Source organism: Bactrocera neohumeralis, unplaced genomic scaffold (genome assembly GCF_024586455.1).
Source record: "Bactrocera neohumeralis isolate Rockhampton unplaced genomic scaffold, APGP_CSIRO_Bneo_wtdbg2-racon-allhic-juicebox.fasta_v2 cluster10, whole genome shotgun sequence".
Taxonomy (NCBI): Eukaryota; Metazoa; Arthropoda; class Insecta; order Diptera; family Tephritidae; genus Bactrocera; species Bactrocera neohumeralis.
The window spans coordinates 1,905,754-1,932,017 of record NW_026089623.1 but is presented as its reverse complement, the minus strand read 5'-3'; the positions used below and the strand labels follow the sequence as shown (position 1 = coordinate 1,932,017).

The 26,264-nt window shown below is 35.9% G+C and overlaps 1 protein-coding gene across 18 annotated transcripts in view; it reads right to left on the bottom strand.

Moving 5' to 3' along the window:
• LOC126764847 (uncharacterized) overlaps positions 1–26,264 on the bottom strand; it is a 117,491-nt gene that overhangs the window by 51,792 nt on the left and 39,435 nt on the right. For 9 of the 18 annotated variants that reach the window (XM_050482449.1, XM_050482452.1, XM_050482446.1 and 6 more), the window contains 4 exons: positions 13,552–14,079; positions 12,794–13,482; positions 7,002–7,261; positions 360–473 (listed from right to left, as the gene is read on the bottom strand). In XM_050482449.1, the coding sequence (XP_050338406.1) occupies positions 360–473; positions 7,002–7,261; positions 12,794–13,482; positions 13,552–14,040 (1,552 nt within the window). In that variant the 5' untranslated portion in view covers positions 14,041–14,079. The other 9 variants (XM_050482453.1, XM_050482454.1, XM_050482450.1 and 6 more) reach the window with 4 other exon arrangements.

Here is a 26,264-nt window from a genome sequence, read left to right as displayed (position 1 = left end):
CTGAAAAAAATTGGTAACCGTTAGTCCTGCCACGATGCCGACAATTGTTGTCTTTCAATTTTAAGGATTGTCGTTTTTAGTAAATTTTAAGTATCGGTTGAAAGCGGTCGCGTGTGAAGTATTAAAAGTTATATAAGTACATATGTACAGCAAACGTCATCAAAGAAGATATATTAATGCCGAAATAAATAAAATTCTAAATATAAATAATTCAAATGACAATAATTATAATCTTAGTGAATGTGACAATGATAATGAAAATGTGGTTGAAATTAACAATGCAAATTCTAGAACTGAAAATGTGAATGAAAGTAGTTTGGTAGTTGACTTAAAACAATGGGCAGTGAAAAATAACGTACCTCGTGTGGCTTTTGATGATTTATTGAGATTTTTAAATAAATGGCATTTAAATGTCCCAACTTGCGCAGAGTCTCTGATTATTAGGCAGGATTCAATTATAAGAAGTGTTTCGCCTGGAACATATTTGCATTTAGGAGTCGAAAATAAGCTGCGTAGAATAAGTGACATTATAAAACAAATGGAAATTGTAGTGTTAGATATCGGTATTGACGGTCTTCCACTATATATGTAAGAGTTCACAGCAAACGTTATGGCCTATTATGGGAAAGCTTTTTCCACAATTAAATACTGATGTATTGTTATTTGGCGTTTATTTAGGTACAAAAAAAACATCCAGCGTGAATAGTTATTTACAGGAATTTGCGTCTGAAATATACAATTTACTTAAAAATGGTATAAACATAAGTGGAAAGGTATTTCAAATCAAAATCAGAGCGTTCATATGTGATTCACCCGCAAAGGCATTTTTATGTCAGACTATGGGACATAATGCATTAGAAGGTTGTACTAGATGTTGCCAGCAAGGAGAACGCATAAACAACAGAACAGTTTACAGCACATCAAAGGCATTGCCACGCACTGACGAAGGTTTTTCATTACGAAAAAGTGAAAATTATCACAAAATTTCAATGTATATAAATTCATTATCAGCAACTAAATCGGTGTATCAGGTGTCTATTATAAAAAACATTATTGGATCAATTGGAGTTACACACGGAATGAAAAAAATTCTCAGCGATAGCGTCATGGTGCAGTTAAACTATGATGGACTGCAAGACAAGGTGGCATTCAAGAAGTTTGAGTGCCTAAATAATGCCATATATGGTAAATTTTACTTTTCCGTAATGAATAAGTCTTTGTTTTGATACACTTTGTTTATTTTTTTTAGAAGCAATGCAAGTGGAAGGTTTCACTAAAGGCGATTATGAGCGGGAGCTCAAAAGAGCTTTCAAGATGGGTAACAACCGATATCACAAAGCGGGCTCTTTGAAAAAGCAAAAAGATAAACAAATATAATAAATTAAAGTATGAAAACAATTAATTAAAGTAACATTGACATTATTTTTAATTGAAAATCTTAATTATAGCAATTTGTACTGAAATGGAGTTCTTTATTATTTCTAATTGAATTAAAAAATATAAAACTATAAGATATTTATTTTGGATTCGTTTTAGTAGGAAATGAGCACAACTGATCGATTCATATATTTAGGTATGTGAGCCGGTAATGCTTACAACTGACTAATTCATGTCTTCAGATATATAGCTTGGTAATGCGTACAGCTGATCGATTTGTATCCCTGAGTATGTGAGTTGATCTGTTCTGAAATTCCTAGGACATCGTTGTGTTAAAATTCAGCAATGAATTCAGCAGTAAAACACTCACTTTGGCTCTTACCAACTCATACACCTATTACCTTTTGCTAGTGGGTTGCTTCAAAGTCCACATTGGCATATTTTCCGCAAAACCCGTTGGTTTTTGGCTAAAAAAAACGAGCAAACCAAAGCGTAATACATATGTACATAAGTACATGTACAAAGTGTATCAAAACAAAGACTTATTCATTACGGAAAAGTAAAATTTACCATATATGGCATTATTTAGGCACTCAAACTTCTTGAATGCCACCTTGTCTTGCAGTCCATCATAATTTAACTGCACCATGACGCTATCGCTGAGAATTTTTTTCATTCCGTGTGTAACTCCATTTGATCTAATAATGTTTTTTATAATAGACACCTGATACACCAATTTAGTTGCTGATAATGAATTTATATACATTGAAATTTTGTGATAATTTTCACTTTTTCGTAATGAAAAACCTTCGTCAGTGCGTGGCAATGCCTTTGATATGCTGTAAACTGTTCTGTTGTTTATGCGTTCTCCTTGCTGGCAACATCTAGTACAACCTTCTAATGCATTATGTCCCATAGTCTGACATAAAAATGCCTTTACGGGTGAATCACATATGAACGCTCTGATTTTGATTTGAAATACCTTTCCACTTATGTTTATACATACATGTACATATGTATTTGTACAAAGTGCAGTGATCTCTAAAACAAGCGCTCATTAGCACAGAATAAATAAAAGATCCACCTATAGGCATACCCTATAGGACATTTGGACATAAAATATATGTATAGTATGTAAAACAAATATGTATAGAAAAATAAAACATATAAAATATTTCCGGTCATCAATAAATAATTAAATCAAATTTAATCGATATCCTATATATGTAGGTGTAATCTTTTTTTTTTTTCTTTTGAAAAACTCTTATTTACTTAAAAGAGTTCACGTCTAAACATATTCATATATACGAAAAATTTGGAAAATTTTTTTTTCGTTCAATACTCTTATTAACTTAAAAGAGTTCGCGATTACACATAATATCAAATACGTAAAGCTTCATGTCATATAAAATTCGTTCAAAACTCTTATTTACTTAAAAGAGTTCTCGTCTAATTATATATATACAGATACGAAAATATTTTTGAAATCTCGGTTTATCAAAAAGCCATTGGTTTTATTGATTTTTTTAAAACTCTTACATACAAAAGAGTCTTCTACTCAACATTTTATAAACGAAACTTTTTCTAAACATCTACAAGTCTAGTTTTCACTAAGACGTTTTGATTTTGATTTATTCTATACATCTTTTAAATGAGCTCAGACTCAAAGGAATCTAAAACAACTTAGTTGCTAAAAGTTCCAAAGATGATTTCAGATGAAAAAAGTCCGTGTACAAGCTACACGCTCAAAGCAAGGTGCTACAAAACAAAAAAGGGTGAAAGATATTTCATACACCAAATTTATTTCTGAGAGTGACTTTCTAGTTCGATACTGAATTAAAAAAGACACTCAGACGACTCAGATCTACCAGAAAATTTTAAATCCTCTGCTTACTCCAAATTTTGAAAATGGCTTAGACCAATACGAACAGACAAAAGCCAGAGGAGAGCTGCCACAAAGACAAGTCCAAAAGGCAAGTTCAGTCATTCACCTTAAAGTGCCAGTATGCGACACACATATATTTCATGGTGGTTATGAACAGTGGCTGTCCTTCCGGGACATGTTTACAGACGTGTACATAAACCATCCTAAATTATCACAAGCGCAGAAATTGTATCACCTCAGATACAAAACCAAACGTCAAGCAGGCGTACTAGTCAAACAGTTCGCTCTCAATGACGAAAATTTCAACTTTGCTTAGGAAGCTCTAAAAGCACGTTACGAAAACGAGAGAATATTGGTCGGCAAACAAGTGACGATATTAATAAATTTACCAAAAATTCAGAAAGAAACAAGTGAAGAATTCATAAAACTTCAATCCACTGTTTCAAATTGTTTGTCGGTTTTATCGACACAGAATATTCCCACACATTTTACCATTTTGGTAAATATATGCACAGCTGCGTTACCAGAAAAATCGTTACTTTTGTGGGAGCAATCGCTCTCATCGCGAAGAAAGTGCAAATGAAAAATTTGTTACTACCAAATATGAAATTGCAGAAAGGGTAGATAAAAAATTAGTCAGGACGAAAAACGTTCAAAACGACCTCAATAGAAGCTTCAATAGACCCCAAGCAAGTAGCCACAATAATTTAAATAAAAGTTTTTTAAGAATCAATCATTCACTTCCGAACAATATAAACAAACGTCATGCGAACTTTGTAGAGGAGGTCACAAGCTCAAATCGTGCGAGAAATTCAAAACCATTAGTATTAGCGATCGAAACAATTTCGTAAGAACGAAAAAATTATGTACCAACTGTTTGTCACATGCGCATACGCTTCAAGATTGCCAAAGCAAATTTAATCGCGTTTACTGCCATAAAAGACAACATTCAATGTTACATATACAAAATTATTCCAGCTCACCCCAAACAGCGCAAACGTAAAAAGAGCAACAGGTTTAGTTGCAACAACAAATTCTGAAAACTGCCAAGAAGCACCATGCTGCTCAAAAACCCAAACGCTACATAGCGAAAATCACAGTAGGGTACTATTACCCACAGCAGTCCCATGTTAAGGTCTCCCACTCTCATGAAAGGCTATGTGGCCGTCTTTGTATGTTTCACGACAAAGGCAGTACACCTTGAGCAATGTAGTAAACTGACGACGGAGGCTTTTCTCGCTCGACGTGGCTACCCATACAAAATCATGAGCGATAATGGCAAAACATTCATTGGAGCTCAACTCACAGTACTCTCGCAAGACCAATCATTTTTCACCGCCTTAACTTCAGGGCATTTTCTAAAAGGAGCACCCATCCTGGCCATTCCTGAGCCAGGCGTGTAGTCGCTATCCTTATTAAATCGATGGGAAAGAGTTAAAATTCTCCATCATGATTTCAGCCGCCGATGGAAAGACGAGTACGTAAAGGATCTCCACAAAAAATACCGTTGGAAGACTCCTAAGCAAGCGCCTAAACTTGGAGACTGTGTCCTCATCCATGATGATTCTACCCCTTACCGAGTGGCGGCTTGGCCGCATATAAAAGCTACATTATGGCTCCGACGGTCACATACGAGTCGTGGATCTCCGCACGCAAAATGGAACACTTACCGGACCGCGTATGAAGCTGTGCTTTCTACCAACCACCGATGATCGCGAATCCGAAAACCGCAAAAAACAAACCGATATTATCGCGACACAATAAACGAATCAAATGAAAACAATAAAATACGAGAAATACGCCAATAACAAACCGTCAAAAAATAACAAATCGTCAAAAAATAACAAACCGTCGAATAATAACAAAGAAAACTAACACAAAATGGTCGATCAATACGACAAGCCATTCATGCCACATATCGTAGTACGATGGCCCATATCTAATTGTATGACAGATTTATAATCAACAATCTTCTCTATACATTACCATGGATGTAGATACGCCAGTCGTAGCTACGCCAGTCGCAGCTACGCCAACCGCTCGGGCGGTTACCAATGTGCCTCGCACCGGGCCTACACCAGCGCCCCGAACTGTGGTTGCAACAGCACCGGCAACTGCCCCGGTAACCAAGCCGGCAACCACGCCGGCACCTGTACCTGCAACCGCGCCTGCAGCGGTATTTACACCCACACCTCGTGGTGGCACAAGACCACCACCGACCACATCATGGACTTCGGAGACCCTAAGGTGCCCTATCTGTCGACGCCCACATCGTTTGCACCATTGTGGCATATTTAGGGGTATGCGACCCTTGCAACGTCAGCAAGTTGCCCAGGCTCACGGGCATTGCCACAACTGCCTGTCGCACACTCATATGACTCCAGAGTGTGATTCACTGGGGCTGTGCCAAATATGCCACAGGCCGCATCACACGCTGCTACATCGCAGCTCGTCACGCGAAGTGAATCGACCACCCACCCATCACGGCCGCGTAACCCTATTTCAACCCGCAGTTCGTGTCGCACATCAGCCGAGCAGAACGTCGTTGCGGCGTCGACAGCCTGGACCACCACCTCGTCGATCTACGGGTTTGAACAGCGTTGTGGCAACGCTGCAAAAGCTGCAGCGCCTTCTAGGCTAAACTGTCGCCTAGGGGGACCGGAATGGCTAAATGAGCTTCTGACCCCCCTCCTAATATAACACCTCTACACCATATACGTTATACACACCACCTCTTCACCCCACACTACACACACCAACTCAACACATCGGCATCATGCACACCATCTTTTCATCCTACACTACACACCCTATACTCAACACATCGGCATCATGCAAACCGCATCATTATCTACACCATACCTTTCACACCACACGCATGAGGACACCACACATAGTTAACAAAAGGAACTGACGGACGGCGCCCGGCCCTCTTTTGTACTCTATCCGTGCGCATACACGCATCACACTTAAACTTTATATTTTTGCGCGAATTCGCAAAAAAGGTGAGTGCCGGTAATTTTATAGATATTAAACATATCAAAGCTTTTTACAACCGAGATGTTTCAGCCTCAATCGTGCAAAGACTTGACAATGGAGAAGAAAATGCTTAGGTCTCTCCACTACACTCTCCTCCATACAGCTACGAAAGCTCACTACGCCTCTTTTTCAGCAGCTTCTCCACATATCCCTCGTCGGCATGTGAGCAGAAAAAACCACCGCCGCAGTGAACCGAATTTCCAGTGGTGCCATTGAAGAAAGAAAAAAATTTAAGCATGTCCTTCATGTCCCCAACTGCCCTGAGCCTTAGAGCACACTTCGCAGTCATACACCTGCCGGCAAAGTCCACGGGTGCTGTGTTTAAAATAGCATTAAGTGATAATGTTGGTGTAGTGCATAGTGCATAGGAGATGCCGATGAGAGCCGCTCTTTGAACACGCTCAAGCTTTTTAGACAATGAATACAGCTGAAAATTTTATCAAAATAAAAAAAATTATTTATATCAAACCTACGAAGTTTTAGAATTCTCGTTAATTTTTGAACACACCTCAGATTTCTATTGTAATTTGCTAAGACTTTCGTACATATGTATGTACTTTAAAATAGTCTAACCAATTTCCTTACCTAGAATTCGATACGATCGAAATCGTGATTATTTAAACAAGAATAAATTCAAGTTCATGTGTTTTGGGTTTTCTTCATACTCAATATCACAGCCAGGCAAAATTTCAATACTCACCTAGTAGCAAATGAAAGTACTTGGAAGTCTTAGAACAATAATGCTTATAACCGAAGCTTGTGTAAAATATGCAAAATACGTGGGGCGCCCAACATAAAATAAATAGTATGGCTGATGCTATGAGTACATTGGCTAGGCGTCGTCTCGAGTGGAGAGTTGAAGTTCGTGGTAATGGTATACCAGGCGCAGCTGGACCATGCAAACATGTTTTATGGTTAATACGTTGACGTTGGGAATGTGCCCGAATTTCACGCATTGCCCTGAAAACAAAAGAATTATAAATGCATATGCGGGGTTGAAATAAAAAAAAATTGTTTACAAAGATACTCTACTAATAAAAAACTATATACAGGGTTTGTCCGGAAAGTAATAGGACTGATTTTTTTCCGCCGCAACTGTACTTCGGAGCGTGCGCGAGTCAAGGAACGTACATGAATGTATATCTTATAATAATATCTTATCCAAATATCCTAAACAAACAATTAACAAAATAACCTTATGTTTCAGTAAACAGAAAAACATTAAAGAAAATTCCTCAAAACAACTTTATCTTGGAACAATAGAAGTGCACTAACAGTACAACAAAAAATAACAACCCAAATAGTTATATACTGGTAAATAACCAGCATCTCAATTGTATAAGTAACACTAGGATTTATGTAAACAAACAATATATTATATTTAAACAAATTAACAATAGTAAAGCAATAAGTAAACATACGAGTTAGTATAAATAGAAGTAAGAACCATTTAATAAGTTAGTCAGCCACGCACACAGAACACAGTAGGGGGATTCTCTTGCTCTTGCAAGATTGCAGATTGCAAAAATCCTATACCGAAATATACTATACACGGGCACGAGAGCACCCATTGCAGAATCTAGTGATATATGAACGGTCAATTTATTGTAAATGACCATTGTGCATGGCTGTTGTGAATTGGCGCACCTTCTTCATTCATTCTTAACAAAACAAATGTAACAAATCTTTATAATTTAAATAGAAATTAATAAAATATATTTAAAATTTACCTTCCCCAACAATTTAACTTCAAAATATGTATTTAAGTAAAATGACAACTAGCACAGAGTTGCAATTATTTTTTTACGTGTCTTTGCACGAAAATAACCATGGGTTTTGGTTTGACATATTTTACAGCCATTGCAAATAATTTTCTGCGTGTGTTTGTTGTTGTGCCGTTGCACCAAGAGGAAAATTCTGCAATTCGTGCACCTTGCAAGGGTTTTGCAAGAGCAAGAGAATCCCCCTAGTCTAACAGCAGACAGCAAGACGGACAGGGTAGTAGCACAGCGAAAATCACAATTAAAATAGCTTAGCAAGGCCGTATGTTCGCATATTCCTGCATAGCTGCAAACTATAACAAAGCAGTAAACAGTGCAGTGCAGTGAACAGTGCACTGACTACTAACAATTTATTGAAATTATAAAAAATAATAAAAAGGAAAAACATTGCAGTCCGAGTTTTGACAACTCAACAATAATTTTTCCAAATCCCTCCTCCCTGATCACCCTGAGCAAGGATAAGCTTACCGCTCTCGCACAATCGATCCAACGCTAACAACGCTACCACCTCCTCCTCTTCCGCAAAAACCTCCCCCTCTCCCGAAAATGCTCAAATGAGCATTGACCAAACCGATGACACCGCGTTCATCGAAGTTCCCCGCCGGGAAAAACCCGAGCGGCACCGCACAAAATCGCCCCCCGAAACCCGCATAATTGACGGCTTCCTGTCGTCATCCTCTTCCGATGAAAGCGAGGATCTCGGCCCCCTAAGGAGAAAAACCCTCCTCGAATCCGTATCCTCCGGAAGGAATCGTGGGAGAAAGGAGAAGAAGAATCGACTCAGTCCTGTTACTTTCCGGACAAACCCTGTACATATGTATATTGTATATATACAATTTCATGCCGACCTAATTTTATTCATTAAATATGTACACAGTCAATTCGTTGAACTTTAAATAGCTACTAATTTTTTATCTTATATAAGAAATTACGACATTATCTAATTTATAATTTCTTATTCCCATTTTTAGTACTTTATAAGTACCTTGTTCAATACTAATTTTTAACATGGAAGGAAGGGCTAATTTCGGATGTAAACGAACATTTTACACTCTCGAATATTGCAGGATTAAATGAGGAAAATATATTCAGGTCCTGCAAAACTTTATATTTAACAATTAAGGAAGGAAGTTCAGGTGTAACCAAACATCTTATATTTTTACAATTTGCTAACAAATTATGAATTAAAACTTTATATTAAGGGGTTATATAGATTTAGAATCTTCATAAAATCGATTTGTTTATTTTATTTTCTTAATTTAAGAAACTTGCAGAAAATTTCATATCGAAATGTCAAAATATTGCCACTCTCATTATCTTATAGTGTAATAGTGTCACTCACGCTTTTTTTTGCCGAGTTATCGCACTTTTAAAAGTTTTCATTAAAACCGTTATATGGGGAGATGCTAAAAAGATTTATTCCGAGCAAGTTTAACTGATTTATCTAAAGTTTCTTGGGAAATATACTTCTTCTTCTTAATTGGCGTAGACACCGCTTACGCGATTATAGCCGAGTTAACAACAGCGCGCCAGTCGTTTCTTCTTTTCGCTACGTGGCGCCAGTTGGATATTCCAAGCGTAGCCAGGTCCTTCTCCACATGGTCCTTCCAACGGAGTGGAGGTCTTCCTCTTCCTCTGCTTCCCCCGGCGGGTACAGCGTCGAATACTTTCAGAGCTGGAGTGTTTCCGTCCATTCGGACAACATGACCTAGCCAGCGTAGCCCTGTCTTTTAATTCGCTGAACTATGTCAATGTCGTCATATATCTCGTACAGCTCATCGTTCCATCGAATGCGATATTCGCCGTGGCCAACGCGCAAAGGATCATAAATCTTTCGCAGAACTTTTCTCTCGAAAACTCGCAACGTCGACTCATCAGTTGTTGACATCGTCCAAGCCTCTGCACCATATATGTAGCAGGACGGGAATTATGAGTGACTTATAGAGTTTGGTTTTGTGTTTGTCGAGAGAGGACTTTGCTTCTCAATTGCCTACTCAGTCCGAAGTAGCACCTGTTGGCAAGAGTTATCCTGCGTTGGATTTCTAGGCTGACATTGTTGGTGGTGTTTACGCTGGTACCAAGATAGGCGAAATTATCTACGACTTCAAAGTTATGACTGTCAACAGTGACGTGAGAGTCAAGTCGCGAGTGCGACGACTGTTTGTTTGATGTAAGGAGATATTTCGTCTTGCCCTCGTTCACTGCCAGACCCATTTTCTGTGCTTCCTTGTCCAGTCTGGAGAAAGCAGAACCTATCGGCGCGGGTGTTAAGGCCGATGATGTCAATATCATCGGCATACGCCAGCAGCTGTACACTCTTATAAAAGATGGTACCTTCTCTATTAAGTTCTGCAGCTCGAACTATTTTCTCCAGAAGCAGGTTGAAAAAGTCACACGATAGGGAATCGCCTTGTCTGAAACCTTGTTTGGTATCGAACGGCTCGGAGAGGTCCTTCCCGATTCTGACGGAGCTTTTGGGAAATATACACATTAAACTAATTAGGGATCGTCAACTTTTTAAACATCTACCCTTTAACATTAGGCGTGTTTTATTTGACCAGCAAATTAAGCTGTGAGCTTATTTTGTATGGAGGACTTAGCCAACATAATTTTGTTGGCTTGTCATAAGCTATCATAGCTCGTATATTGAACTAGAGACATTGCCAAAAAAGTAGTTGGCAAAGCGAGAAACCTCATTTTGACAGATGAAAATGTAAACACACCAAAATTACAAATTTTTGGATGAGTATTAAGTTAAAATTAAGACAAATACTATGAACATTTGTTTTCAGTTTTTTTATTCTAGACCTCAAATAACTAAAATAAATATACATATTTGTATAGCATATTAATATTCCGTTTACAAATTTGAAATTTCAAACTAAATTGTATATCAGCTGGTTGTTCTTGTCCGCATTACCAACCCAATTCATTTTTAAGCGAATATATGGAATAAGCTAGGTGTGTTTTATTTGTCCATGATTTAGCTATTAGGTTGTGATGGTCAAATAAAACACGGCTATTGTAATCCCTTGCACCAAATTATAGTTTTGTGTCTTAATTTGGAGATTAATATAACACTTTATGTGTTTTCGATTAGTGGCGTCATTTGTTCTTTGCATAACCCAATATGTATCTGGATAAGTTTTATGTGATACGACAATCGGCATTTGAAATTCTCTTATATAATACCTTGCGACAGAATTCAACATTCATTATACAAAGAAAATGAATAGTTTACAATAAATTTATTTACTTCTGTATATTATAGGAGAAATCGACTTAATTTGATTACTAATAAAGTCAAAAATTTTGACCAACATAAACGGTTTCAATTCAGATGGAAAAGAAAAATGAATGAAAATCATTTTAACCAAAATATACGATATAAAGTCGACTGGAAGCCCAAAAATCATTATATTAGGTATATGAGAACTAATGTAAGTATTCATCCGATTTTATCCTGTTTGAACTCAAGTGCGCATTACGGATACTATTAGAAAACGGCTTTCGCTGCGTTTCAGTAATATACCACAATTGATGGTTTCGGTAAAAATTAACCATAAGCACTAAGGTATATATGTTCAGAGCCTGGAGAATTAAAAAGCTATGGTCAATTAGTTTCTGAGATACACGATGTCGCCACTATATGGGCGGAGCCATGCCCATTGTAAAGATTTGTTACCGACGTCTATAATACCTTTTTCAACCAACCAGCTGATTGAACAATTTTCACAGTAAATAAAGAATTATTCGAAAGGCTTTCTTTCAGAAAGTTTTCTGGAAATAACAATAATGGTTTATGCGAAATACCTCAGTTTCCCTTTCCAACTATCTTGATAAGACTGTCTTGAACATTTTTAAATTATTTGAAGGAACTAGAAATCATTTTCCTGATGGAATGTGTATTAGAATAGTCGTAAGCCAAATTTCATTTGATAAATTAAAGTTTCAGACCCTACTTCTGCTGTAACTACAGCAATATTCATTAGATTTCAACGCTCTTGGTAACACAAGTATTTTTTTTTTAACTATTTCCTATAACAGAAGTTTTAGTACCTCTAATTTAATTTGTCAAAAATATCCTGCGTTTCGCAAACGTCTATAGCATATACATTTTCTGTTTAATATGAAAATTATAATAAGAAACAGATAGAGCGGTTCAAACAGGATCATAAAGTGATGGAAGAATGGTATTAAGATTGTTGAGATCGTCATATGAAGGCAGATTACTGATTTTCCTTAAAAAGACATTATCACCTGGGAAATTATAATAGAAAATTTCATAACAGACGTTGTACTTAAATATAACACATGTTTTCGACACTTTTCTTTCTGTTTACTTAAATGTAATCTTATTTTTTTTAAATATAACTGACATAATAAATGTAACTGACACAATAAATATAACTGTTATTTTCTTTCACAATTTTTGATTTATGTAGTGTAAAATGGGAATGGTGAAAGATTTAAAAAAACGTGAGTAAATCTTACAAAACCATTGATAGTTTCATAAACATCTTATATTTAGGGCAAGAAAACCACTGTAGACCAGTGTTATTTATATATTTAGTATATATATGTATACATATAAATTTTAGTTCAAATGATTTGTAGCATTCATGTTTAGAAAATATTCTAACGCAAATAGCTCAAGATATGGAAATACTTGTGTAAGTATATCTGACTATTTAAATAACATATAATATACCTTGGTGATATGGGGTTAGAAGATTTGATGAAATCATGACTTTTTCCGATAATGGAACCTGGATTTAAGTTTTGCATTTGTATATCAGGTCCATTAGAGGGGTCATTTGTGACCGGACATGCGGTTGTCTGCTGAGCGTTGGCGATTCCAGTTACAATAACCATGTGCGTTTGTCTACGGAGTATGGGCATAGGAAGCGGTAATTCACCATGAGCGGCTCGCGCTGTTAAAGAAAGTGCACATAACTTCTGACGTACACCATAATGGTTTAATAGCACACCACATCCGGGTATAATAAATACGGCAAAGGTATGGAAAATAATAAAGGAAATTAAAAATGTACTGGACCCGAGGTCGGAAGTACAGCTTATTCTGACGTTTGGTAAAGCTGTGGTGGTAAGCAAAAACGGTCCCACTTTAGCATTTTCATTGGTACCTAGCAAAATTTCAGACGATGTTGCATATTTGTTGCTGTCATCGAGATTTGTTATTGCACTTTTCGCAATTATGTTGTATGTGTACAGAAATGGCGCGCTGAGAACAGCTGATGCGATCCATGAAAAGAGCGCTAATGAAATATGCAAATATCGACGCTGACGTAACTGTGACAAACATGGGTGTCTTACTGTGGCATAACGATCAAGTGAAAGCATGAAGAAAGAAATTGTACTTGCAGCCACTGGCATTATCTGTAAAGTAATACTAGCATAAAATTTTGATAGTCAAAATTTATATTTCAACAAGATTTGTATACTTGCCTGCACATAATGAATTACTTTGCATATTATCAGTGGTAAAGTGTTCGTCTTACGATTCAGGGCTACATTTAATAAAGTCATTGGTGCAGAAATGCCCGTAACTAACAAGTCGGCAAGGCAAACAGCTAATAAAAGCGGATTTCGCAATCGCACTGATGATGCCGAACAAAGCGTGAACAATAATGTTGCATTACCTAATACGCCACCAAATACAACTAGTCCAAATAGTATGACCATAATTAATAACGTAACTGAAGATAAGAGGTTATCTTCTGAGTCAGGAATGTCAATCGGAGAATGCGTTATAGTGTAATTTAAAAAGGCGTCATAATCATTGTTACCGATCTGCTTTAATATATCTGAACGAGGGTCCTTTGCGATGAGTGGAGGTATCTGGAGACCGTGCGTATCGTGAGAATTGAAAGCATGTTTCAACTGATGATGGCGATAAGTATTTTCCCACCATTGCTGCAAGTTGTTACTGTTCATTGTAGTAAAATAAACGTCGATATTTCATATCATTTAATTCTGAAAAACAATTGAATGAAGGAATTAAAATGTAATATCATATTGAATACTTCGCCTCCTAGACAATATAATGCAAAATGTATTTTCGAAATCCTTGCTATATTTTTGTGTAAGCATTGAGTTAAAAAATATGCAATTTTCGTTTAAAATTTACGTGTTTCACTGGTATTACATAATGTAAAGTCTTATATATTGTGAGCAGCTAAACTGGGTGTAAGCTTTGGTAGAAATACTTAAAATACACTTCTACACATTTAATAAATTTTGCCTATATTATTGTTTTTTATACTCTTGTACGAGGGGACTTCCTCGGTTTAGTGAAATTAATAGAATCATGTCGTGGGAAAATATTGTAAATTGGTCATAGCTTAATAAAGACTTCGCCTTTTTAACCGTTTATTTGCATAATAGTTATTGCAACTTGCCATTGCACACTTCATTTCAAAATCAGTATATTTTATACTTATTCACTTAATTAGCATCTTTGTTGTCAATAGATAAATGTATTTATTTAAAAAATACCCAAAATTTTCGCGCCACCTTGTTCTATATATGCAAGGTGCAAGCCTTTTTAATGGCCCCTACGTCTGCATAACGCTTTCCTTTCATGGGCAAAAGCATTTTTCCGAAAAGGAATATGTCGCACGGTGCCATATCAGGGTGCATTTGTGCAGAACAAACTGTGCACTCACCTTTCGTAAGCCCAAATGTTCGGTCAAAATGCGATAAATCGATACTTCGACTGATTTTTGATGAATTCTCGCACAGTTTCGATGGAATTTCGGGTGATCACGGATTTTGATTGGCCCACATGTTGATCGTCATTTATGTCCTCACAATCACTTAGAAAACGTTGAAACCACTTGCTATGGGATAGGCAATCATCCTCATAAACTTGTTTCATCAATTGAAACGTTTCGGTAAAAGTTTTACCAATTTTAAAACAAAATTTAATGTTGGCTCTTTGTTCGAAGCTCTTTTTCGCACCGATAACACAAACATACTGACACTTAAAACGCAATAACCTCACTTCCAATCAATGAAATGTCATGAAATTCTCACTGGATAATCGATAAAGATAGCAGATTCTAACGCACCAGTCGGCATATATGGCGCCACCAGGGGGCGTTAGATTCAAAAAGTTTACTTTGGAACACACCTTGTATTTATTAACTTTATATATTAATAGCGAGGATAAAAAGCTAATTTCAGAAGCAGAAATCAATTAACTGCAGTAATTAGTACGCCTTTAGTTGGTATATTTTGCTAGCTATGTATCTGTTAAAACTTTTGTTCAATAAATATTATCTACAAAAGGTTTTTGAACACACAAAAAGTTATTTATTTAAAACCGATTTTAAAAATAACAACTTGGAAAGTATTTTCCTTGTCAAGCGGTTTCTCTGATGTGTGATTGTTGCTAAATGGATAAATCTCTCTAACATATAAAAATACGAGTTCCATCGCGTACTAACGTCAATAATCATTTTGTTTGTATTAATTGTTCTCGTAGAAGCCCCAGTATCTACAAGTTTCTTTCGTAATTCATCACTGGTATTAACACTTATTTTAATGAGCTGATATTGTAACATCTTACTACCTGTGTGACAATCTGAGACAAATTTGTTCTAAATAAGCTGTTGTATGATTTTCGTGCAGTTCGATTACGTTTAACGTCCCAAAACAACAAATATAAATTGTCAAAAGGTGAATTGTTAACCCAAGGAACCACCGCTGTTTTATTTTCTCAGTCCGTATAACATACGTTAGACAGTAACTTTCACACTTACAATTGAAAAAATCTTTGAAAATTAATTTTTTTTACGCGCAGTTATAATGTCTCTCTGCTAGTAACTTAAAAAAGCGGAACCAATTCCTTCATGAAATTTCTAAACATTATGGCAAGAAACTAAAATTTAATACCAAATGTATTTTCAATTTCTTTGTAAAACTTATTTCACACTAATTTATAAATGCGCTTCAGTATTTGTAAGCGCACATTCCACCAACGAAATCTCCATATTTTATAACAATATTCAATACATATATGACAGTACATATGACAAAACGTTTCGAAATGGACGTTTTCGTGCTAATTCGAGTAAGAGTGTTATGAAGATGTGAAGTAAGATTTGAATAAAAAACATCGACGTAAAACATTGGATTTTTGAAAAAATATCAATGCAGCGTCGGGTGTGTTCGTTGCGAAATTATTGCAGCAGTGTTGCCTTTGATGCGAAAACATCACGCGAAAATCAAACAACACTGCCGAAGCAACACGTCTTGTCGGTAATTTGTTGCGCATCCAAGAACGGATCCAGTCTCTTTCAGTTATGCAGCTTTGTGAGACAAAGTGGGTACAAAGACATGATCCCATTCTTCAATTCAATTCCTTCCGGAAATAGTTCAAGTACTGCCAGAAATAAGCGAATGGAAGAATAGAACGCCTGCAGTAAAAGCGTCGAATCTAGTCACAGTACTGTGCAACTTCGAATTTATTATTGGAATGTTCTGTCTCAGTGATGTTTTGTCACTGACGCAGCCACTTAGTGTGATTTTGCAGAACGAATCAATCGACCTTGCGAAAGCATCAAATGTCATACGAGTAACAACATTGGTTGCAACACTGAACACACGAAGAATACATGCTGATCATCACTTTAATACATTTTTTTCAAATGCTAAACAAATGGCTGAAAATTATATATTGAAGTGAAAAAACCCAGAAAAGCTGCAAGATTTAAAAACGCGGTTTTCCGATGAAGTTTTGGAAGTTTCAATCTGAATCGGTTGCTACCAAAATTTAACCTAAATTTGGAAGAAAGGGATTTAACTGTAATCATTAAATGCCTAGTTAGACGTTTTGGAAAAATCTTGGCCGGAAGCTTAAAGCAGTATTGCAGCAAAGTATCAGCCGAGTGTCAGCTGAACATCAGCAACAAAGGGAATATCAAGTTAGCAAAAGGGTTTCAGTACTGCGGTAATTATTTAGCAGCTCGATCACATCCATCGTTTGCTTCCCTACATGGTGTGCAGATGGACATGATCAATACTTTTGAACAGAATGACCGTAGCATCAAATAGCGACACGAATGAGCTACATACATAAGCAGAGGCACTGCTCAAAGGTGTCCTTTCCCCTCTTTATATAAATTAACACAATATAAATTCGCTGACAACAATGTCTGCACAATTAGGAGTCAACTTACAGTTGAGACTCCTATTGCAATCTTAGCTCAATGGAATGCGCTACACGCGCATCCGTTCTCCCGATTATTAGGTAGGTGTGCGAAACACGGGCAAACCTAATTTTGATGACTAGGCACTTATAGGGCTCGAGCTAAGCTTGATGGTGGCTTGCAATAGAATTAAGTTTTCAGTTTGAAATAAAGCTCAAAGAGAGCACATAGTGCTGCCAAGAAAACTCATCGTTTTATTTTATGTGGCGCCCGAGCAGGGACCGCGAAAGTTAAAAATCGTTCCCTGATTTATTTTCGCGGCTTCTAAATAAAAAAATAACAAAAAACTTCTGGTAGTTGGCCCCGTAGTAAGAGCACAACACGTGTTCACGAAAGGGACGGTCCGTACGGACCCGCCAACCGGAAGATTAACATAGTCAACAAGAATAAAAAAAACCTTTTTACATTTTTTAAGAAAAAATAAAATAAAATTTTTAAAAAATTTTAAAGAATACTAAAATTAAACGAACTTAAAAGGCTAAAATCATCAAATAACGAAATCAACAAATAAAGCTAAGTGCAAAAGAGACAAAAAAAAAGGTGCAACAATATTCATCAACTTACTATTAACCAGCAATCAACCATCTAAGGACATAATGCAGTGGCTAGGATTAATGTAAGTTAGTCTAAATAAAATATATAATATAAGGAAAAAATTATTAAAAATAAATTTTTTATATTCTAGAAATAATATTAATAAATTATAAAGGAAAGGTTCATATTTTTCATCTTTCAAATGTAAAAGAAAGGTAGTGAATCAAAATGAGTCAGAAAGAACAAATAGCATCGACATTGTCGAGATTAAATCTGCACTCATCCAGCACTAACTCCTAATCAAAAAAAAAACTCGTTTCGTTAATATCGGAAACAGTTTCGACCATACTACACCCACAAACCGAAGAAGAAGTTGAACATCCTGTAGATTTTAGCATTAACGTGGACGCATCCGAAAGAGTTCCGGATGTGGTAAAATGTTTAAGAGAATTTTCGGGTAAAAACGGAGAATTCAGTTCATGGCGGAAATCGGTAGATAGAATATTATTAATGTACGGACAGAATAAGAACACCCCAAAATATTTTGCTATCCTGCATACAATAAGACACAAGATAGTTGGCGAAGCTGACACGGCCCTTGAGTCTTACCGCACCCCATTAAATTGGGGTAAGATAAAAAAATGTCTGATGTTACATTACTCAGACAAGAGAGACGTTAGCACGTTGGAATATCAAATGACAACACTTGCCCAACGGGGTAGCACTGTTGAAGAATTTTATCAACAAGTTTATCAATATCTCTCACTTATCCTAGACAAAATCGATTGCCTGGAGTTAGGTGAAGAAGCTTTGTATGCCATGACAACGACATATAGAGAAAAGGCACTTGACACATTTATATGAGGTCTGAAAGGTGCCTTACCCAGTCTGTTAAGTGTAAAGGAACCAACCAGTTTACCACAGGCTCTCAACATGTGTCTCAAATTAGGCAACATGAATTACAGGACGAACCATACAAATAGTATCAGTCGCTTGCCGACCAATACCAAACCTATTAGCCACAATCAACCAAGGTCATACTCATTCAAACCCCAAGTAAGACCCTTTTACCCAGAACTTACAAATGTTCACAACCAATCCCTTAGACCAAATTCGTATCAACAGTACGGACAAAACCGACACTACGTCACAGTGCAACCAAACTTTAGACCACCTCTTCCTCCAAAACCTCCTACACCAATGGAAGTTGATCGCTCTCTTCAAACGAAGCAAATAAATTATCAGAATAGGCCTCAGTATCAACAAAATCAAACATTTTATAATAGGCAGCAAACATTCAGTAACAAACCACAAGCATTTAGTAATGAACTAGCGCAGGCTAATAATAATCAAGCTAGTAAGAGACCACCATCACAGATAATACAGACTCCTAATAAAATGCAACGGATCTACAATACTGAAGTTACAGAAACTGACCCAATAGAATACGATAATGAAATATTAGAATATCCTGAAGGGTACTACGAGTCTTCGCAGGACTACCAACCCGAATACAACGAAGAACAAGAAGAGATCGAAGCAACCCCTAGTGACAATATCAATTTTTTAGACTAAACTCCTCATTGCCATACTATCGTTTCAAAATGAAAAATGGCAATGAACTAAAATTTTTATTAGATACCGGATCGAACAAAAATTATATTAGTCCAACTTATATCAGGAACCCCATTCCGAACAAACCCTTCATTGCAAATTCTGTTGGTGGACCCGTCAAAATTACTCATCATGCCAATATCAGTGTTTTCGGTGATGAAATAGGTAATTTAAAATTTCACATTTTGCCCAAGTTAAGAACCTTTGATGCCATAATAGGTAACGATACAATGAAAAGTTTAAACGCAGTAATTTTTACTAAGGAGAACTATTTTACATTACTCAATAAATACGAATACCCCATCCACCAGTTAGCAATTAACTCTATTACACACACAACATTAAGGCTAAATCATTTGAGTCCCGAAGATAACGAAAGATTAAAACAACTCTTTAACTCTTGCCCAACATTATTTGCTGAACCAGATAAAAAATTAACATATGTCACGAACGTTAAAGCCGAAATTAGGAGTAAAACCCCTATCCAATGCCTTTAAAAAAAGAAATAGACAAACAAATTGAGGAATTACTTAAAGATGGCATTATTCGACCATCGAAATCTCCCTACAATTCTCCGGTATGGGTCGTACCGAAGAAAGAAGACGCCTCAGGATTAAAAAAATTCCGTATGGTTATCGACTATCGTAAATTGAACGAGGATACCATAGCAGATAAATATCCCATTCCAGATATTACCACTATTCTAACTAATCTAGGATCAAATAAGTATTTTTCTACAATTGACCTTAAGAGTGGATTCCATCAGATTGCTCTCAACGAAGCAGATATTGAGAAGACCGCCTTCTCCATTGCCAATGGGAAATTTGAATTTACTCGACTTCCATTCGGCTTAAGAAATGCGCCTGCCATTTTCCAACGCACTTTGGATGATGTGCTACGAAAACACATCGGCGTTCGGTGCTACGTTTATGTTGACGACATAATTATCTTTAGCAAAAGTAAAGAAGATCATTTTAGAAATCTTGCAATTATATTTGACACTCTCGAAAAAGCGCATTTAAAGGTACAGTTCGATAAATGTGAATTTATCAAAAAGGAAATCGAGTTCCTCGGTATAATAGTTGGCCAAAATGGAATTCGCACTACACAAAAAAAGATAGAAGCTATAATAAATTTTCCACGGCCAAAAACTGTCCATGATTTACGCTCCTTTTTAGGAATGACCGGACATTATCGCAGATTTATAAAAGCGTACGCACAAATTGCAAAACCCCTGACTGAAATACTGAGAGGAGAGCTGGGAAGAGTTTCCAAGGATCAGTCTAAAAGGACACTTTTAAATCTAACCGCACAACAAGTAGAAGCTTTTAAAGACCTGAAAAATTGCTTGACGTCAGACGATGTTATACTTCACTATCCAGATTTCGAAAAAGCTTTTGAGCTTACCACGGATGCTTCAAATTACGCTCTAGGAGCCGTACTCTCCCAAGACGGTAGGCCAATATCCTTTCTGTCAAGAACTCTAAGCAGAGCAGAGGAAACTTTTGCCGCCAATGAAAAAGAAATGTTGGCAATAATTTGGGCTCTACAGTCCCTGAAATGCTTCCTATACGGATCAAAAAAGGTTAAGATTTACACTGATCACCAACCATTGACCTTTGCTCTCAGCAACAAAAATACTAATGCAAAAATGAAAAGATGGAAGGCACAATTGGAAGAATATAACCACGAAATCATTTATAAACCAGGCAACACAAACATCGTCGCAGACCTACTCTCACGACCACCAATCGCTAACTTAAATTCAATGACTGTCCACAGTAGTGACAGCTCTTCCGAAAATTTAATTTCTTCAGTAGAAATACCCATTAACGTCTTCAAAAACCAAATTTTCATATCAGAAGATTCCAAAAATTCATACAAATTCGAAATAGTTTTCCCTACGTACCATAGGCACTTAATAACTGAAACAACCTACAATGAAGAATCGCTAAAATCGCTTTTAAAGAAATATCTTAATCCATCGGTAATCAATGGTATAAAAACCACAGAGCCCATTATGCTAAAAATCCAATCAATCTACCCTCTACATTTCGCAAATTACAAAATTCGTTTCACACAAATAGTAGTTGAAGATATTACTAAGACCGAGACCCAAGATAAAATAATAATCGAGGAACATAACCGTGCTCACAGAAACGAAAAAGAAAATAAGCTACAGATTTTGGAAAAATATTATTTCCCCGCTATGTCGAAAAAAAATAAAAAAAAATCACAAAATTATGCAAAGTTTGTAAAGAAAATAAATATGATCGCCACCCAAACAATGCAAAATTAGGAGCTACACCCTTACCAGAATATCCAGGTCATACTATTCACATAGACATTTTCTCAACAGACAAACATAAAGTACTGACTTCTATTGACAAGTTTTCCAAATTAGCCATTATAAAGAAAATAGATGGGAAAAGTATAGACAGTATAAAAAAACCCTTAAGAGAAATAATATTTTATTTTGGAATTCCGAAGGCTATAGTTTTCGATAACGAAAAGACATTTAATTCTCAACCAATAAAATTCATGTTAGAAAACGAATTCAATATAAAAATATTCACTGCACCACCCTATAAAAGCGAGGTGAATGGACAAATAGAACGGTTTCATTCAACAATATCAGAAATTATGAGATGCTTAAAACAGGAACACTCTGATAAAAATTTCGACGAATTAATGGAATGGTTTGTAAACGAATACAACCATTCTGTTCATTCTGTTACAGAAAAAAACCCGTTGACATATTCTTCGGTAGACCTACCTCAAATGCCACTAATAGAGAAGAAACTATGAAGAAGGTTCTAGAAAAATTAAAAGAGAAACAGGAAAAGGACCTGCAATATCATAACAAATATAGAAAGGAAACTATTGACTATAGAACAGGAGACAAAATTTTTGTTAAACAGAATAAAAGATTAGGAACAAAACTTTCAAAAAGGTACAAAGAGGAAATAGTTAAGGAAAACAGACATTCCACTGTAAAAACAGAATCAGGCAAAATAGTCCACAAGGATCGTATAAGAAACTAATATAATCATATCTCCTTTTAGATCACTAATTTCCATAACCCTTCACATCCTTTGCTACGCTTCGGTTGAAGTACTCGATTACTCTCGATCCGAAATTGTTACCATCGAAAATGGCATCGGGAAAGTGCAGTCTGGAACTTACAGGATCCTTCACTTCATCAACCTCACCGAATACTCCATAATCCTAGAGGACATAAATACCCACTTCACAAAAAATATCCCACCGTCCCATCCCTTGCACCCATTCATTGCAGAAGAAATTAAAATAATTAATATTACTATCAACAATATAACACCAAAATATAAAGTAAAGAGGTCATTAAATTTTATAGGATCAGCATGGAAATGGATTGCGGGAAATCCCGACCATGATGACCTTGTAGCGATCAATAGTAAATTTGAAGAAAGCATAGAAAACAATAATCAACAGCTAGTAATTAATAGAAACGTTTTTGAAAGAATTAAAAATATTACCGATGTAAGCAACAGCATATTAAAAACACTACAAAATAGCAATGAATTTCGAACCTCACTAATACTTCAGTATAAATTTAAAATTGATATAATAAAAGAAGAAATTGAAAACATTAACAGAGCAATACATCTTACCAAAGCAAACATAATAAACAGTTTCATAATATCGAATGAAGAGGCTCACAAGATAAATGACATATTTATTGAAGAAAACATTCCGTTTGATTCTTTAGAAGAATCATTAAGCTTTGCAAATATTCAAATAGCTATGAAACAAAATTTACTAATTTTTGTAATAAAAGTACCAAAAACAAGGAATGAAATTTATAATTGCATTTTAATAAAACCAATAAGCAAAAATGGAATAATTTTGAAATTAAAATTTGAAAACGTTTTGAAATGTGATGAAAATTACTATGGAATAGAAAATGATTGTAAACAAATAAATAATGTAAAAATATGCAAAAAAGACCAAATTGTAGATTTAAAAAACGAAAATTGTATTAAAAATTTGATAGAAAACAAACTTTTTGATTGTATTATTACAAATACTGAACATGTAAGAAACATTGAAGAACTAAAAGCAGGATTAATTTTACTAAATAACTTTCAAGGAAATTTAACTATAAGTAATAATGTAACGAGACATTTAAATGGATCATTTATTGTAAAATTTTTTAATGAAACAATAAAAATTAACGATTTAAATTTTACTGCCATCGAAGCTCACAGCCTGAGACCATTGCCAGCATTAATACATAATTCAAATTATCGATCCGAGTACGAAGAAGTACTGTCTCTAAAGTTTATGAGAGAGCTTAATATTAAAAATATAAAAAAATTAGCTCTCTAAATTTACTAGTCAAGTCTAGTATGCTAACTCATTTCGGTATTTTGGTCGTTGTTATAATCATAATTATAACTCTTAAAATTCGGACACGGAAAATTGCCGAAATCACTATTCAAAACGCGGAAGCGATTCATATGCCGACAAGAAAAGTAGCAAAACATAAAAGTCTTAACGACATACCATACTTTTAAAGACCAATCGGGGACGATTGGAATTTCGGAGGGAGGAGTTAACACAATATAAATTCATATAAATTCGCTGACAACAATGTCTGCATAATTAGGAGTCAACTTACAGTTGAGACTCCTATTGCAATCTTAGCTCAATGGAATGCGCTACACGCGCATCCGTTCTCCCGATTATTAGGTAGGTGAGCGAAACACGCGTAAACCTAATTTTGATGACTAGGCACTTATAGTTTCAAGTTTTCAGTTTGAAATAAAGCTCAAAGTAAGCACATAGTGCTGCCAAGAAAACTCGTCGTTTTATTTTATGTTATATATTAAATAAAATAATACTTCAGCTTAATGGAGAAGGGTTTAAAGCAGTAGCATATGCAGCAGACATAATGTTGATGGCATCAGGGATGTTTCTTTCCACAATCAGTGAGATTATGTCACACCAATGGCCCCAAACAATGGACTAGGTGTTAACTCTAGTAAAACGGAACTGATGCTTTTCACAAATAAAACCAAAATGCCTTAATTTATTCCTCCCCCACTTGGTGGTACCATATAACAATTTCTTTTTCCCGACAGCTAAATATTTGGGGCTGAAATTGATACTAAACTAAATTTGGAAGATTAACCTCGAAAATATAGCAAATAAAGGGTATTAAGACTACTATACCTGCAAAAGAATATTTAACAGGGACTGGGTCCTTAAACCAAATATTGTCGTGTGAATGTATACGGCCGTTATTAGGCCAATTCTAACATAGGCGGCACTGGTTTGGTGGCCATCTTTAAAGAAACACAATAATATCAGAAAACTAACTGGAGTCCGGAAAGGCGCCTGTGCAAAGGTTTCCGGCGCTATAAGGTCATACAGGCATTAGCTGCCCATTTACGTCTTTACTAGAAAGTTGCAGCATGTTTTGCCGTAAGGATACAGAAATTAGGAGGTTTGAATAGGAAGGATTATGGACATAGCGGTTGATCTGTTTTGTCCTAATCTACATTTGATATTGACCACAAATTGTCAATCGGATTGAGATCAGAACTTTGGGCTGATCACTGCATCAATAAGAAATTTATTTCGGCAAGCCATTACTTCAAGATTTTGGATGTTTGGTTTGAGTCGTCAAATTTGTTAAAATATGACTTCTTCCTTACGACAAGCACTCCTTTTCACAAAATCTGGTATATGGTCTGCAAAATGGTCCATAGAATTTTGTAGAGGTACTACACGCCAGTATGTGAAGCAACACTATACCATGACGATCCTTCCATCATATTTCACTTTTTGTGTAACTTGGTTCCTTTGGATGATCTCGCCAGCAATATTTTTTAAATTTTGATTCGACTGACCAGATTACAAGATTCCAGTCATCTGCTATCTAATTTCAACTGTTCCTTAACATTCTACAAGTATAATTACAATGCAGGTTTTTACCGCGCCGATATAGCTAATGTCGAGGAGTGCTCTTCTGGCATTCCATTTACTGACAAACTTGTTCATTTCTATAAGTGCGTTCTTTGGTGTCAAATGCTTGTTTCTTTTCGTATGTTTTGTTATAAGATGTTCGTCTGTATCCGCGAAAACTTTATTGTAACCCCTCGCTTGTGATATGGGGACTTTAGGTCGACTTTTCTGAACGCTTACGACTATTGATTGGCCTATTTTAAGCACTTTAGATATCATTCGTATTGAGTCTTGCTCTTGTGATGACTATATACTCCCCTCGATGTGTAATAGTACCTTTTTCAATGTTTTGAAGGCCAATGAAATGAAAGTATTAACTATTAAAAAAATAGTTTCTTATTTATCAAAAAGTTGTTAAAAAGCGCTATAAAGCATAATATTATTTAAATGTGAAGTCAAAGAAGCATTGGAAGAATGTGGTTTTGGAATTAAAACAGTTGTAAATATATTTAATAGAAACAAAGTACCACAAGTAGAGTAACTGTGGAGGAACCACATAAAAGAAACGGTCCGGTACAATGTACTAACTGCCAAGAATATGGGCATACTAATTCATACTGCATTCTACGCAGTGTTTGTGTGGTATGTGGTGATTTACATCCCACTTCTAAATGCACCCTTAAGAAAGAAGAACTAAAGAACCTGTATATAAAGATTTGAAATCGAAATTGTCACAGGGCATTCAAGCACGTCGTAACCAAATGTTACAAACACCCCGTATTAAAATTATAGCCACCTCAGAAAAAAGTTCAAATCCTATTACTTCTAACAATAATAATATGCAAG